The 15,266-nt window shown below is 31.7% G+C and overlaps 2 protein-coding genes across 2 annotated transcripts; both read left to right on the forward strand.

Moving 5' to 3' along the window:
• Positions 1–1,018: 1,018 nt before the first annotated feature.
• LOC142628672 (zinc finger BED domain-containing protein RICESLEEPER 2-like) lies at positions 1,019–1,853 on the forward strand. Its single transcript, XM_075802719.1, has 2 exons — positions 1,019–1,691; positions 1,804–1,853. The coding sequence occupies exons 1-2, from the start codon at positions 1,019–1,021 to the stop codon at positions 1,851–1,853; spliced, it is 723 nt and encodes a 240-aa protein (XP_075658834.1).
• Positions 1,854–8,405: 6,552 nt separating this feature from the next.
• On the forward strand, positions 8,406–11,302 carry LOC142627369 (MLP-like protein 328). The gene is made up of 2 exons (XM_075801213.1): positions 8,406–8,685; positions 10,745–11,302. The coding sequence occupies exons 1-2, from the start codon at positions 8,499–8,501 to the stop codon at positions 11,008–11,010; spliced, it is 453 nt and encodes a 150-aa protein (XP_075657328.1). The 5' UTR covers positions 8,406–8,498; the 3' UTR covers positions 11,011–11,302.
• The last annotated feature ends 3,964 nt before the right edge of the window (positions 11,303–15,266 follow it).

Here is a 15,266-nt window from a genome sequence, read left to right on the forward strand (position 1 = left end):
CATGTGTAGGGAAGCACTCGCTAGGATGATTATTGTGGATGAATTGCCATTTAAATTTGTTGAGCATGAAGGGTTTATGAACTATAGTAATGTGTTGCAACCTAGGTTCACTGTCCCAACTTGCACTACTGTTGCGAGAGATTGCATAAGACTTTATTCAATAGAGAGGGATAGGTTGAAAATATTTTTGGAAAAATCTATTCGAAGGATTTCCCTCACCATCGACACTTGGACTTCAATCCAAAATATTAATTACATGTGCCTTACTGCTCATTTCATTGATGATGATTGGCAATATCACAAAAGGATTTTAAATTTTCGTCAAGTCCCTAATCATAAAGGTGAAACCATTGGAAAGGTGGTGGAGTCATTATTGCTTAGTTGGGGCATTGATAAAATTTTCACCCTCACAGTTGACAATGCAGCCTCTAACAATGGAACCGTAACCTACTTGAATAGGATAACTAAAGAGTGGGGTGCTTTTATCTTGGGTGGTGAGTTTATGCACATGAGATGTTGTGCACACATTGTGAACCTTATTGTGATGGAAGGTTTGAAAAGCCTTCATGAGTCAATTGTCAAAGTCCGTAATGCGGTAAGGTATGTGAGGTCCTCTCCATCTAGGTATGATAAGTTTAAAGCATGTGTGGAAAAAGTAAAAATTGCTAACAAGGGTTGTGTATGTCTTGATGTTCCAACTAGACGGAACTTGACCTACAAGATGCTAGAGAATGCAGAAAAATTTCAAAGGGCATTTGAAAGATTATGTGTTAATGATGCACAATATATTTGTTACTTCTTGGATGATGGAAATGGGAAAAATATATTAGGACCACTTGATTTTGAGGATTGGGATAATGTGAAGGTGTTTGTGAAATTTTTGAAATTGTTTTATGAAGTTACATTACGATTTTCTGGTTCTCTATAAGTCACATCTAATAGATTTATTCATGAACTTTGTGTGATGAAAACTGAACTGACAAACTTGTGTGAAAGTGAAGATCCTCTTTTGAGTATGATGGCAAGGGATATGCATGAGAAATTTGATAAGTATTGGGGGGACATTGAGAAGCTTAATTTGATGATGTTTGTTGCTATTGTACTAGACCCGAGGTACAAGTTGAGGTTTGTAAATTTTTGGTTTCGCAAATGGAATCTAGGAGCAGTGGCAAAGGACATGACAAAAAATGTGAAAAGGGCTCTTGTTCGTATGTATGAGCACTATTGTGACTGTGATGGGTATTCAAATGGGCAAGGTCAAGATGGCTCTTCTTCAAACAATGTTGAGACTATACCTGTGCAAGATCCCCATGCATTTGTGAAATCTATTTATAAGATGCATTTGGCAGTAGATAGTTTGGAAAATAAATCAAAGGTGGAAAGATATTTGGCTGATTGTGTGGAAGAAGATTCTCCAAATTTTTGTATTTTGAATTGGTGGAAGGTGAATTCCTCCAAATATCGACTTCTCTCAAAAGTAGCTTGTGATGTGTTAGTCATTCCTCTCTCTACAGTTGCCTCTGAGTCCGCATTTAGTACTGGAGGTCTTGTGTTGGATCCATTTCGAAACTCTTTGTTGCCTAACACAGTTGAAATGCTTATTTGTGCTCAGAATTGGTTAAGAGCTACTGATGTCATTGATCTTCAAGAATCAATGGAAGAAGTTGAATCCTATGAGGGTCTTGAGTTAGGTAATTTTCAACAAAGTAATTTATTATGATTGTAATTTTTTAATTGTTATATAAGTCTTTTGGGTTTTGAAATTCCATTGTATAATTGATTGTCTTTTTTCTTTTTGATTAGTCTCAAAGTTTGCATCTCAAAGCACCATAACAGTGGAAGAGGAAGATTAGTTGGAAATTGGAATGTTGGACAGCTTGGATATTTTGGTTCTTAATGGGACCAGTACATTACTTTTTTGAAATCCACTCATAGAACTAGTTCTGTATATTTTATTTATAAACTCAGTTTGATATATTTTGTTTATAATTGAGTTAGGAACTTAGGATACTAGTTCCGTCTATTTTGTTTACTGACTCAGTTACATATATTTTGTTTATAACTAAGTCAAGAACTTAGGACACTAGTTCAATAGATCATATATATTTTGTCTATCAACTCAATTAGATATATTTTGTTTATAACTGAGTTAAGAACTCATGTATATTTTGTTTATAAGTGAATTAGGATACTAGTTCATTTATATTTTGTTTATTAACTCAATTGGATACTTAGACATATTTTGTTTATAATTGAGTTGGAATGTTAGTTTATATATTAATGTATATTTTGTTTATCAACTCAGGTATGATATATATATTTTTGCTCAATTTAATAATAATAATAAAAAGAAATTTGTCCAACCCATGGGTTCAACCCGACCCAACCCGACCTATGTGGGTTGGGTTGAATTTTTTTTGACCCACCATGGTGGGTTGGGTCAAAAAATCCGTTCAACCCGACCCAACCCAACCCATGCACACTCCTAATTACAAGGATAAACATTGATCTATCAACCCTTGATCTAAGCCCGAAGGCTATGTTACAAGGTGGGAAGGTGTTAGACACCCACCTTACTCGGTAAAACCAGTATTCTAAACTATGGTGGCTAACATTCATATCACATCATCCAATATAATATCAATCAATTTGCATGTTGAATTTAATGTGTGTACATGTGATAAATCCTAATTCAATTTATTAAGCATTTCATTTGGATTGAAAAATAAATTCTAGTGAATGTGTGTGGATGGTGATATCCTAGATTCAAGGATTTGAAAGAATTATTAAACAAACATCTTTTTCATGTTATTGATGTGGATTTAAGATCAAAATTAGTGTTATGCATGAACATGTGATGAACAACCAAGAATATGTGAAGAACATAAAACACAAGTTAGGAAAATGGATTATACATTCATGCTAGATCTATACAGTGGAGGAGGAGACTTTTGGTAGAGGTCCTAAGGGTGGAGGAAAAGAAGAGTTAGGAGAGGGTGAGTAAGTCTTACTCAATACCTTGAGTCTCAGAAAGACCAATATATGATAAGACTACTCTACTTCACTAGAACTCAAGAGAGGAGAAGAGAGGGGAGTTTTTGTGTCATCTTGGAATAGAGGAGAGGGGGGTTTATATAGTAGTGGTGGAGAAAATATGAATGAAAGGTCATTTAATGAGGGTTGACAAGGAATCATGAGCCTAAACCTTATTTTAGCCTTTGGAGAAATCGAGTGCATTAAATTTAGAGATTGGTGGGAGTAAGGAGCAAGCAAAATTTAGTTTTCCTGTAGCTACTATAACAGCCTATAGAGTAAAATTCAAAAAATCATATCTTCCTCAATTCTGATTGGAATTGTGTTGTTCTTATACTCAAATTGAAGCCCTGGGTGTGTAGTTTCTGAAAAAATTAACCTTATTCACAGATTCAAAATATTCTGAGAGATATCAACGAAATGGTGAGCAAAGGTCATTTGTTAGAAAATAATTTTAGCACAATTAACATTAATAAGTCCCCAATTAGTTTCCAATTAACATTAATAGGCTCCAATCACTCATATTTCAGACTTAATTAGTTCCAAATTTACCATAATTAAAAGATAATTGCACACATTACTCATTGAATAATTATTGTTTGACTATCTAATTAATTGTGTGCAACCTTACCATAATATGTAGTCCTAACTAATCAAATTATGACACGTCATTAATCTCAAATTGATTATAGTTATAACCAATTGGAATCAATTGTTCATAATCACATATAGTTGGACTCAATTTGTGATAGTGCATCTTGGCCATTAAAATTTGATTTGATGATAACTTTCAATCTAATGGTCCGATTAAGACTTATGTCCAGTCAATTTGATCGTTACAATATTAATATCATTTTGGTGAAATGAGATTAATGATCTAATGACCAGAATCAAGATGTATATTTCCAAGATGAAATTATCCTTTTATCCCCATGTGAGGTTAAATGCATGTCATAAAATGGGGTGTCAACAGGTTTTTTGGATTTGGGTTTGTCTTTACTTAGTTCGCATTTTCACAGAGAGAGAGAGAGAGAAAGAGAGAGAGAGAGAGAGAGAGAGAGAGAGATGAGCAACAACCAAGCAAAAGAAGCAGAAGATCCAAGGGGCAAAGCCAAAATTGCAATAGTAGATTTTCCCACAAACCCAGATGACAAAATATCCAAACTGTAAAAAAATCCGATCTTGCTCTTCATCTCCACAAGGTGCAATATTTCTCTATTTTGAAGCACACCCATTTCAATTCCTTGTTTAGTTTCTATGTTACAACGTGCATTGAGGGATGGGTGAATTGAACAAAAGAGATCTAAGGTTAGAGAGAGAGAAGGAGGAAGGAGGAGAGAGTTACCGAGAAGAGAGAGAAGAGAGAAGCTAATGGAGGCTAACGGAGTTTAGGGACAAAATTATCTTTAGGGAATAAAGTGGTCAAATTGAAATCTCATAGACCTGGTTGGTATTAGCCAAATCTCAGGGGGTGTTAGTGAAATTTACCCAATAGAAAAATTGCATTGTCATCTGACATCATAGGTTGCTGTCATGTCATCTGGCGTCATAGGTTGCATTGTCATCTGGTGTCGACATAAGTATGACAAGATGATCTTACATCTCATAGCAACTTTTTCATGCTAGTTGTATGTTAGTCTTAAGTATCATGTCAGCGATACAAGATCCTATGTACCTTGTTAGCCAAAGGTTAGTCTCATTCTTAGGGTTTGATTGGGATCCATTTATTTTGTTAAAACTGAATTTTTTTTTACTGAAAGTATTGTAGATAAAAGTAAAAGTTAGCTGAAATAGTATAATGAGATTCATAAATAGTACCAAAAAATGCAGTGTGGCTCATAAATAGTAACAAAAATAAGCTGAATAGTAAAATAAATTGGCTTTTTAATTTAGAACTAAACGCACACTTAGTATCACATCAAGCATAGGTGCCACATCAGCTACCTGTTTAGCCTCCTGTAGATCCACGTAGGCTCACTGTAGAAGTTCACTTCATCATGTGAACTTGATTACACCTGAGCTACTTGCAAAAAACATGTCATGATTGTTTTTAGTGACATCAACCATTATTGCCAATTGTACCCATTCACTACCTTGACACGTCTTAAATGTTTAAAGATTGACTAAGTGTTAGAGATATTAAGGCAAAGAATTATACTTGTGTCACAGCTCGCCACGTGGCGAGTTGTGAATAGTAGAGGGGTGTGGTGGGTTCATGTGATGACATTTTTCTATCATTCATGACATTTTTCTATCATTCACAACTCATAACGTAGGCGAGCTGTGGTACAAATTGTGCCATCGTGGCGAGTTGTGAATAGCAGAGGGGTGTGGTGGGTCCATATGATGACATTTTTCTATCATTCACAACTCATCACATGGGCAAGCTGTGGTACAAATTGTGCCATTTTATGTGGCACTAGTATAGCTCTAAAGCAAAATAATCATGAGTTTGTTTAAGATTATTTTAATATTTCTCTAATGTATAAATCCTACATTAGGTTGCATTTGGTATTAGCTTAAAAAGCTATTTTGTTTTTTACTATTTAGTTTATTTTTGCTACTATATATTTAGCTTATTTTTGCTACTATATATGACAGAGATGCACCTAGGTTGGGGCTTGGGCCCTTTTGGGTCAAATTTCTTTTTAGTTATTATATATTTCATTTTTGTAGTCCCCCCCCCCCCCAAAAAAAACCTTAGGCTGCCTTCTCCTCAATTAGCCTAACTAGCCTCTAACAAATAGCAACTATCCAACCCAAAAACTTAACAAAAATAATAAAAACATTCACATGATGATTGTATTTTAGCAAAAAAAAAAAATTAAAAAAAAAATATTTTGCCACCAAAGAATCAAAAAATCATGTGTATTGGAGAAGCTATAACTAAATTATTTGCAACTACAGTAAACAAATATAAATACTAGTTGACTATAGTAAGTTGTTAAAATAAAATACAATATTTTATTAAGATTATATCTCTTCCTTCAATTAAAAAACTCAAATTCTCTCACTTTCTTTATTATTTGTAACGAATTGTTTGTATTATTTTAGATGAAGTGATAAAAAAATAGAACATTAGTTATTGGGTGTATTGTAAAATGAGGTGGCAAAATAGATAAAGTAGTTTTTTGAGTTGCTAAAAACTAAAATTTTTAGCATCACCACTGTAATGCTATAACTTCAACAAAAAAAAAAACAAAAAAAAAATCCTAGCCAACCTATTATTAAAAAAAAAATTATTATTTTTTGTTGGTAAATGATTGCATTTTAATGTATTTATAAACAATAACTTTGAGAATATAAATTTTTTAATACTATATGGATGCCTATTAAGATTTTTTTTTTCTTTATACTTGGGCCCTCACTAGCTTAAAATCCGGGGTCTATTCCTGATTCATCTAGGTTCATTACACTTTTTGGTATTATTCATAGATCTCACAGTACTATTTCAGCTACCTTTTAGTTTTATCTACAATACTTACAGTAAAAAAATTTCATTTTCATCTAAATAAGCTATTCTCAAAAGTTGTCAAAGATTTTCAATTGTGGATTTAAGTCATTTTTCCAATTCATGTTAATTTCTTGCATCTGCGAGCATTTTCTTCTCTCTCATTTGATAACTAAAACTGCCCAACAATTTTAACATTTAAGTTTAAAATAATCTAGCTCTAGTTCTTGAAATATAAAAATTAAGGGAAAAATATAATTTACATCGTATAAATCTGGCGAATTATCATGTTTGTCCACCAAGTGTAAATTTTGTCATTTTTGTTCGTTAACTTTAACAATGCTAGCTATTATATTAATTTAGTCATTTTGTATATTGTCATTTGAAAAATGCCGTCAACTCTTTTAAATGACATCTTTTCACATTTTTAACACAATATATAATGTAATGTTGTTTTAAGCAAGTTTGTGATATTTTTCAAACAATGATGGAGTTGTCCAATTTAGTGTACTAAAACGATAAAATTTAAGTTTAATGTACTAAATTGACAATTCATCAAACGAACAGTATGTAAATTATATTTTTTCTGAACATCAATGACTAGAATTTGAAAATTCTGGATGAGGTGGACTTCAAATCAGCTGAGAGATGAGGATTCCAATTAATTTCATTTGAGACTTATACTATATCTCTCGTATGTCAAGATCTGATGATAATTTAGATAATCAGTAACGTTAATTCAGATCAGTTTTTGATTCAGGGTAGGCTTTGGGTCCTTGGATCGTTAGTTTAACTAGAGAATCTGTGGTTGAACTGTAAGCTCAAATGAAAATTAAATAAATTTAACAATATCTATAAAAAAGAAGAAGATCAAAATGTTAATCTCTCTGTGTGTTATCTGGAAAAAAGAAAAGAAAAACGTTGGGGGATTCATATTTATAGCTGAATTCCTCAAAAAAGAAAAGAAAAATGCATTTTTTTTGAAGAAGAAGAAGAAAAGAAAAGAAAAACTTAAGTATTTATAAAGCAGCTAACATTTAAATCAAAATGTGGGACAAAGTGTGCATTTGGGTTTCAATTAACAGCAAAAATTTTGCTTAAACATTTTACTTTTTGCGGATTCCACAAAAAAGAATTTCAATCCCAATGAGAGTATTTTATTTCTTCACATGGTTTTTGGTCCTAAAGCTATTGCTAGATACTATTTATGAGTTTCATTTTATGCTTTTTCTTACTCTTTTTTAGTTATTATGGATCTCACTCCACCTCTTTTTCTACTATAATTTAAGAAAAAAAAATCAATTTATTTTATTTGGCATTTGGCTTTCCACTAGGGTATCTTTAAATTTTTTTTTTATCTTCAAATACTAATTAAAGAAAAAGAGATGAGTAAATGAAACTCTTATAAATGTAAGATCTAAACCTTCCCAAAAACTCTTTTTCATAGCTTGGCAATTGGCATGTTCTCTTAGCCGAGAAATTATTTAGTACTAACTATCTAGATGAGTTAACCGTTACAAAAGGTTAAATTTATTTGAGTAGTTGAGAAGCAAGAGAAAATTTGGGTTCCCTTAGTTTGGGCATCATGAAGTTATTTATAGCATTCATTTGTTTCTTGAATCTGGGTTTCTTTGTTTTTGTTTTTGTTTTTGGAGATAAGTGTTTCTTGAATTAATTTGGAAGTTTCCGAAAACACCGAAAGTTTCTAATTAAACTATAAAACTCTTGACACCACCATCAGGCACCAGCCCTTTATTTGCTGTAATTATCACCTCAATTAAATAAAGGTTTTCTGTTCGTTAGTGGCCCCCAATTTGAAAAGGAAATAGAAAAAGAATGCAAAAGACATGCTTAATTATTGGAACCAAATAATCACGCAATTTGCCACCAAACTTCTGTATATAGTAAGGGGAAGCCAAGACGTCTTCATTAATCTGTGCTATAGTTTTGTACCATATTTTAGTCGAGTATAGCTAAGTTGTTTCTGAGAACTATCACTGCAAAAAAAAAAAAAATGTCTCTGAAGGGTAAGGTGGGGACTGAAATAGAAATAAAGTCACCACCTGAGAAGTTCTACAACATCTTTAAGAGCCAAGCCCACCATGTTCCCAACGCCGCTCCTAACCATATACAAGGGGTTGACGTGCATGAAGGTGATTGGGAGACTCATGGCTCTGTTAAGATCTGGAAATATACAGCAGGTAATAAGGCAGTATAAGCCTAGCACTATTTCCAAATTTGTATTACACTAAATTGCTCATTCGTTTTCTTTATTTTTTTAATTTTGTCAAAATGCAATATTGGTTTTTACACTGCACAATGTAATGTAATATGATGATGGGCTGAGGCTAATAATGGTGAGTGCATGAGTGATTAAGTGCCCGTTTGGTTGGGCTTTTAGGGGCTGAAACGCAGCTTTATTTAAAAGCTGGATTTCTTTGAGCGTTTGGTGAAGTAAAAATGCAACTTTTGGGTAAAAGTTGCGTTTTGGGCTAAGGCAAAAACGCCCAATCCAATTTTGGAGCTCTGGAGCTCCATAAACAAAAAGTCCAATAGCGTTTTCAACTATCCGTTGGGCGAGTTCTAAAATTACTGAATTACCTTGACTCTCAATCCTCTCATCTCATCTCTCTGCTCCACTGGGTGAATCTTCTTCCTCTTCTTCTGCTTTCTTCGCCTTCTCTGATTTGTATGTGTGGGTGGGTGGGTGGGTGGGTGTGTGTGTCTGTGTGGAGGAAAGTAAAAGGAAAGGTAGATAAGAAGATAAGAATATAGGACGAAAGGAGCATGTGGAGGAGAAAAAAGTGAAAGAAAAAAGAAAAAGAAAAAAAAGAAGAGTTTTGGGGTTTGGTTATGCAACGTGGAAGAAAATATAATGACTAAGAACACAAATTATTTTACAACTTTTTTTTTTATAGTTGTGATGTTATAGAGTATGTGGTGAAGAAAAAATTGCAGGTACTAGAACAACTTATTTAAAAGATAAGTGTTAATAAAATTTTATTTTACAAAGATTAAATTTAAATTAGTATTGTGAAAATATTGTGACATTTTATTATATCTCTAAACTTCTTAAGTTAGTACTATTTTTTTTTAGAAAAAAATAGTACTATTGACAGAATATTTTTATAACAATTTCATAATAAAGTTTACATAGTAAGTTGTTATTAGTTCTCATCTAAACCTACTAGTGACATTTTTTTTTCCTACTATTAACAACTTGTTACATAGACTTTATTGTGAAAATATTGTGTCCATAACTTGCATTAAAAGAGATAATTAAAACAAAAAATTCTTTTTATATAGACATTGTCATTTTTAGTAATTTACCCTTCAAACTGCCACTTTTATAAGTGCTAGCCAAACACTCAGCTTTTTCAAAAAATATTTTTTAACAGTTTTTACCAAATACTCAGCTTTTTTAAAAATCACTTTTTCATAATGCACTTTTTCAAAACTCATCTTTTTCATTATGCACTTTTTCAAAAAACCCAACCAAACTCACCCTAAATAATTTAGTGGTTAGATATGTTCATTAAAAAGAATAAAAAAATCTGAGTGATCATGTCCTACATTAACTACTAGTGAAACTGAATAATTAATATAACTAGTTGAAGAACCGTGAGTTACGGCTATGAAAAGTATTCTCTACCTTGAATATTATAAAATTAGGTTTTGTATAAACTGAAAGATGATATTTTAATGAACTCTTATATTTTGTTTATTAAAAGGGAAATAGATGATTTTCAAGATTTAAAAGTATATTAAATTTCATTTCTACATATCAAAAATGTATATTGAAGCAATTATTTTTTGTCTCTAAAATACATACTAGTTTTATTTTTTATTAATTCAGTATTGATTATAATATATTTCTTATTCTTGAATGACCAAAATGTTTTATTCATGTTTTGGTTTCCCCTAAGATAAAATTTTAGTTCTGTCCCTAGTTGTCGTGCTACTAGATTTTTCTGTGTTTTATCTTAAGAAAATGGAAAAAAAAAAAAAAAAAACTTTTCTTTTTCTTTTTTTCTTTTTGTTTGAATGTTATAGTACGCGCATTTTATTGACCTTGTAAATTTTGTGAAAATTTATCAATACTTGGGCACCTTAGTGGTTTCGTCAATCACTAACAATTTTTAACATATATCGTGCCAGATATTTTTAATAATTATTGGTGGATTATTAGTGAGTTTGATGTCTATATATTCATTTGAAACGTCTGAAATTTGGTATGCTTATTTTCTTGTGAAACTATAGAGGGGGAATCCGGAGTTTTCAAAGAGAAGGTTGAATTAGATGATGCAAATAGGTCAATAACTCAGGTTGGTATTGAAGGAGAGGTCATGAAGGACTACAAGACCTTTAAGCCCATCTATCAGGTTGTTCCCAAGGGTACTGGAAGCTTGGTTAAATTGAGTATTGAATATGAGAAACTTAGGGAGGATGTGCCAGCTCCAAATAAGTATGTCACTCTGATGGCTAATGTCACCAAAGACCTTGATGCACACATTATGAAGTCATAGTAGAAAGGATGTAATCCTTAGTGCTTGTGTGATATAAGCATAAGACTTGCAGTGAATTTAAGCAAGTTGTTTAAATGTGTAACTATGCTTTAAGATCAGAGCTCTCTAATGAAGTAGCTATATATGGTGTGTAATATAAAATAATAAAGGGTGGTTGCCAAATGCTTGTAGGTCAAATGGCACATCCAACATCTTGTGTGAGGCCTGTCATGGTCAAATGGAGACTCAATCCTTTTACCTAGAAGAAAAAAAAAAAGTTTGACGTGTTATTAAATTTTTTTTTTGTTGAGAAGATGATGTGTTATTAATTTTTATGATTAGAGTGTATGGTTTCTCAATCATCGATTGACTCTTTTTAGTTGTGAAATTGAAAATTCACAAAATTCAATCACTCAAATTATTTTTTCAAAAAAAAAAAAATCTAAATGGAGGTTTTATTTATTTATTAATTTAAGTTAGCCTTTTAGATTAATAAAATTGTGCCATTATTACGGACGTAATTTTTTGCATGAAATTTGTTATGTTATTTTTTAAGGATTAATTCATTAAAATTACTTGAAGAATGAGTTTAATTGAGGTTGCTGATAATTTGTTCGTTTTCTAAGAAAATTGTGAGGAAACTAATAGGATTATATTTTGTATGCATGATTATGTTTGATGCTAATTTGTTTATTAAAAAAAATGTTTGATGTTGCTTTGGGTTATTGAAAATTTTGAGAAACTTTCCTGCAACTCAGCTTAGGTTTAAATGGATTAGCTTTTTTTATTCTTAAGTCCTGAATGAAGGAGAATTCATCCATAAAATTTTGGGAAGGATTGAAGTTTTAATTTAAAGGGTTTTAAATTTATGGGAAGGGTGAGTAGGATACCTAAATTTGATATCCCATAATTTGGGGATCTCGTCTGATGGGTTTAATGAGTGCTGCTTGTTTCCTTTTGTTACATATTAACTTTGATCTTGACATTTGATGAGTAAGGTGATTTATGGATTGATGTAGGATTAGGTTAGGGTTTCTTAGCAAGCGTTTCTTAAGTTTACTCTAGAAACACAAGTAAAAGCTAGTCACTCGGTTAGGCAGACTTGGGTGTTTAGCACCTTCTCAAAATTGTACTCCAGATTTGGACTTACTTTAGGCTAATTAGAACTTTATAAATGGGGTCTCAAAGTGGTTCCTGACCCATTTAAAACTCAGTAGTGACTCATTCTCTCCGCTCTAGTTAGCGAGGCTTATGTTGTACTATAGACCCATGTGCAGGATGGGCCCACACTAGACAACTCCTAAGAGAATTATTCAGTTGGTAGACATGGTGGCATTAATGTGCTAGTCCTTGGGCTTTTCCAGTTCTCTCTCTCTCTCTCTCTCTCTCTCTCTCTCACATGTTATCTATTGATTCGTTTCCATCTTGAAGTCCTTCGATCTATCATATCGAGGTTTTTCCATCTCTTTCTTTATTGGATCTCACTTGCACAAGTATCATTCCTCCCCCTTTAAAGTCGGCGCTTGCCCTTAACGAATTGCATATAACTTGCATTTCATTCATCAACAAATAGAAAGCGTATCTCTTTTTTTAGTTTCTCCAAGCATCCTAACCATTGTTCCCCCATGTCTGCCTCTAATATTCTTGTCTCTAATACCGATTGATATGAGCACAATGTTTTTTTTTTTGGTTGCTTCAAGGAACCAAAGACCTCATTTGATAAATTACACTTATTTGAGAGAGTTCAAATCTTCACAAACACACAAGGGTTTAGTGAAATAATATCTGATGATACTTCATTAATAATTCTGGAATTTATATAGATAATGAAAATGACGTTCACAAAACTTAAACATTGCTCACTCCTATTATTTCTCACGCCAACCTCTTGATATTCTCGCAACCCCAAATAAAATAGGTGCCTACTATAATTGTTTATTGTGCCGAAGTGTACATTTTCCTATTTAAATAAATAAAAAAATTGTCAAAATCAATTTGTTTTAGTTTCATGCACATATTCCTATTTATGTAAAAATCAACATTTTCATAGTTATATTTATGATGTAAATTTTTCTTTGCACAAATTAAGATTTTTCTATAATTTGAATGGTTAGATCCTTTTATATGTATATATGAGTTCAGATCCAACATCTGACAACATTTTTCATGCAAAATAAATATTTTTTTTTTGTTATTTAGCATGAAAAAGTGGCTAAATATTGGAAAAAAAATTATTAAATGCTTAATTAGTATTTTGACAGTATCTTATGAAGCCTATTAACATATATATGTAGCCGTTCTTTTACCCTAAGTTTTCATTTGAATCTGTATTGAACTTACATGTTCGTGTATCTACATTTTTCTTTTCATTTTTATGCTGCATTTATAAAAGAATTCAAAAATCTTAAACATAATGAAACACATACGTTTTCTGGACCATATAAGTACAATGGAGCTCTGGAAGAATTCTGGACATTCTTCTTAGTTTTATTTTTTATTTTTTAAAATCAATTTATTATCGCTTATAATGCCTACGTTAAGGAAAAGAGTAAGCCCCTCCCCTACCTTTTGGCTTCAAACTCATGATGAAAATTGACATACTTGCAATTCTTGATCCTATGTTGCAATTATCGTAAATAGGACTGAATAATGTCAAAAGCTCATAAAGAGATGATACAAAACTTTCGGATATTCAAGTCGAATGGAATCATTCAAATGCAAGTCCTCTAACCGCAGTTGAATAATAATAACATTTTCGTAATTTGGTAGGCGCAGGCCTAGTCTAGCAGTACTGGTATTTGGTAGCTAAAAAAATATGCCTCTTCTTCACTTCTTAATTCTTATTCCTTAACACTATTTTCTTCCCTCTGATTCTCTTTTTTATCTTTTGGATTGGGGTTCTATTTTAAATCCTCCAGTTCGATAAATATTTTTTGTTTTGATTTCAGTTCTAGGTTGTGTTACTAACATAGCAACGATATATAACTAGTATATAATACAAGAGACAGACATACAGTTCTTCTCATCTTTTTGCTAACATTAACAAAAAAGAAAAGTTCCATATTAGGGAAAAAAAAAAAAGTTCCACATTTCATACACTTAAGGCTGTAAATGAACCAAGCTGATTATGAACAACTCAGGCTCGGCTGAATAAAAAGCTTGTTTATGTTTGTTTGTTTATAAATAAGCTAAGCTTGAGCCTTATTTTTAGGCTTGTTTAATAAAAAAGCCAAGTCCAAGTAAAAAATTTATTCATGAACAAGCTCATGAGCTATTAGGCTTGATACATAACAATTCAAGCATAGGCTTTTTTATAAGTTTATATGTGTTATCTAAATATACTCAATACACATATCTTAATAATGACATGGCCAACATGAAACCACTACTTATATTACCTTAATTTTTTTCTTCCTTTTAAACTGATCAAGAATCACTTTAAACTATAGTTATATTTAAAAATAAATAAATAATTAAGTAGGTCACATATGCTCATTCCCTATCAATCATCTAAAGTAAAGTTATAAAACATGTTAGTATTTTCTCATTCATATATAATAGTTATAAACAAGTATTTTTCTTGTCCTTTACCATCTAACGTGAATGTAAAAATTGTATTTTGAACAAATACTAAAGCTGTAGACAAGGAATAATGAATGAATGAATTTAATTATGTAAATTATTAATTTGAATAATAGCTAATCATTAGTAAGACTAGATGTATGATAAAATGAGTATAATTTATTTTTTCTTTTTTCTTAATTTTAGAGATTTAAGGATTTAATAATGTAATTCTTTTAGATCTCAAGCTCAAAAACTTGACTTAAGCTTGAGTTTGAGCTTGATATTAAGCTTGAGTTTAACTTGACTAATTAATCAAGTCAAGGTAAGCCAAGTTCAAGATTTTTGGCTTTTCCATGAGCTCAAATTTGAATACTATTTTTAGGCTTGTCACAAGCTCAAGTCAAGCTCGAGCTTTTGATTTTTCCTGACAAGCCAAGCTTGAACATGCACTGCTGGATAAAGCTCGGCTCGTTTACAGTCCTACACTTGGTTAATGATTGAGTTAACTCGGTAATGTCTTAACATTTGACCAGAAGTCCTCAAGAAAAGTGCTATCTATAAATTCCGACATAATCCTCAACACAACTAAGAATCCTAACTACCACTTGGATGGCCCTCATTTGCATTAACATGTGTTTCATGCTTTTTGAAATCTTCATATATTGAATTTTATTTATTTTATTATTATTATTATTATTATTATCTTAGACATG

The sequence above is a fragment of the Castanea sativa genome, chromosome 3, assembly GCF_040712315.1.
Source record: "Castanea sativa cultivar Marrone di Chiusa Pesio chromosome 3, ASM4071231v1".
Taxonomy (NCBI): domain Eukaryota; kingdom Viridiplantae; phylum Streptophyta; class Magnoliopsida; order Fagales; family Fagaceae; genus Castanea; species Castanea sativa.

Bases quoted from the DNA above. Each gene is read 5' to 3' on its own strand.
- LOC142628672 (XM_075802719.1), top strand. From the start codon at position 1,019: ATGGCAAGGGATATGCATGAGAAATTTGATAAGTATTGGGGGGACATT. The intron at 1,692-1,803 runs GTAATTTTCAAC...CTTTTTGATTAG, and splicing joins CTATGAGGGTCTTGAGTTAG to TCTCAAAGTTTGCATCTCAA.
- LOC142627369 (XM_075801213.1), top strand. From the start codon at position 8,499: ATGTCTCTGAAGGGTAAGGTGGGGACTGAAATAGAAATAAAGTCACCA. The intron at 8,686-10,744 runs GTAATAAGGCAG...GTGAAACTATAG, and splicing joins GATCTGGAAATATACAGCAG to AGGGGGAATCCGGAGTTTTC.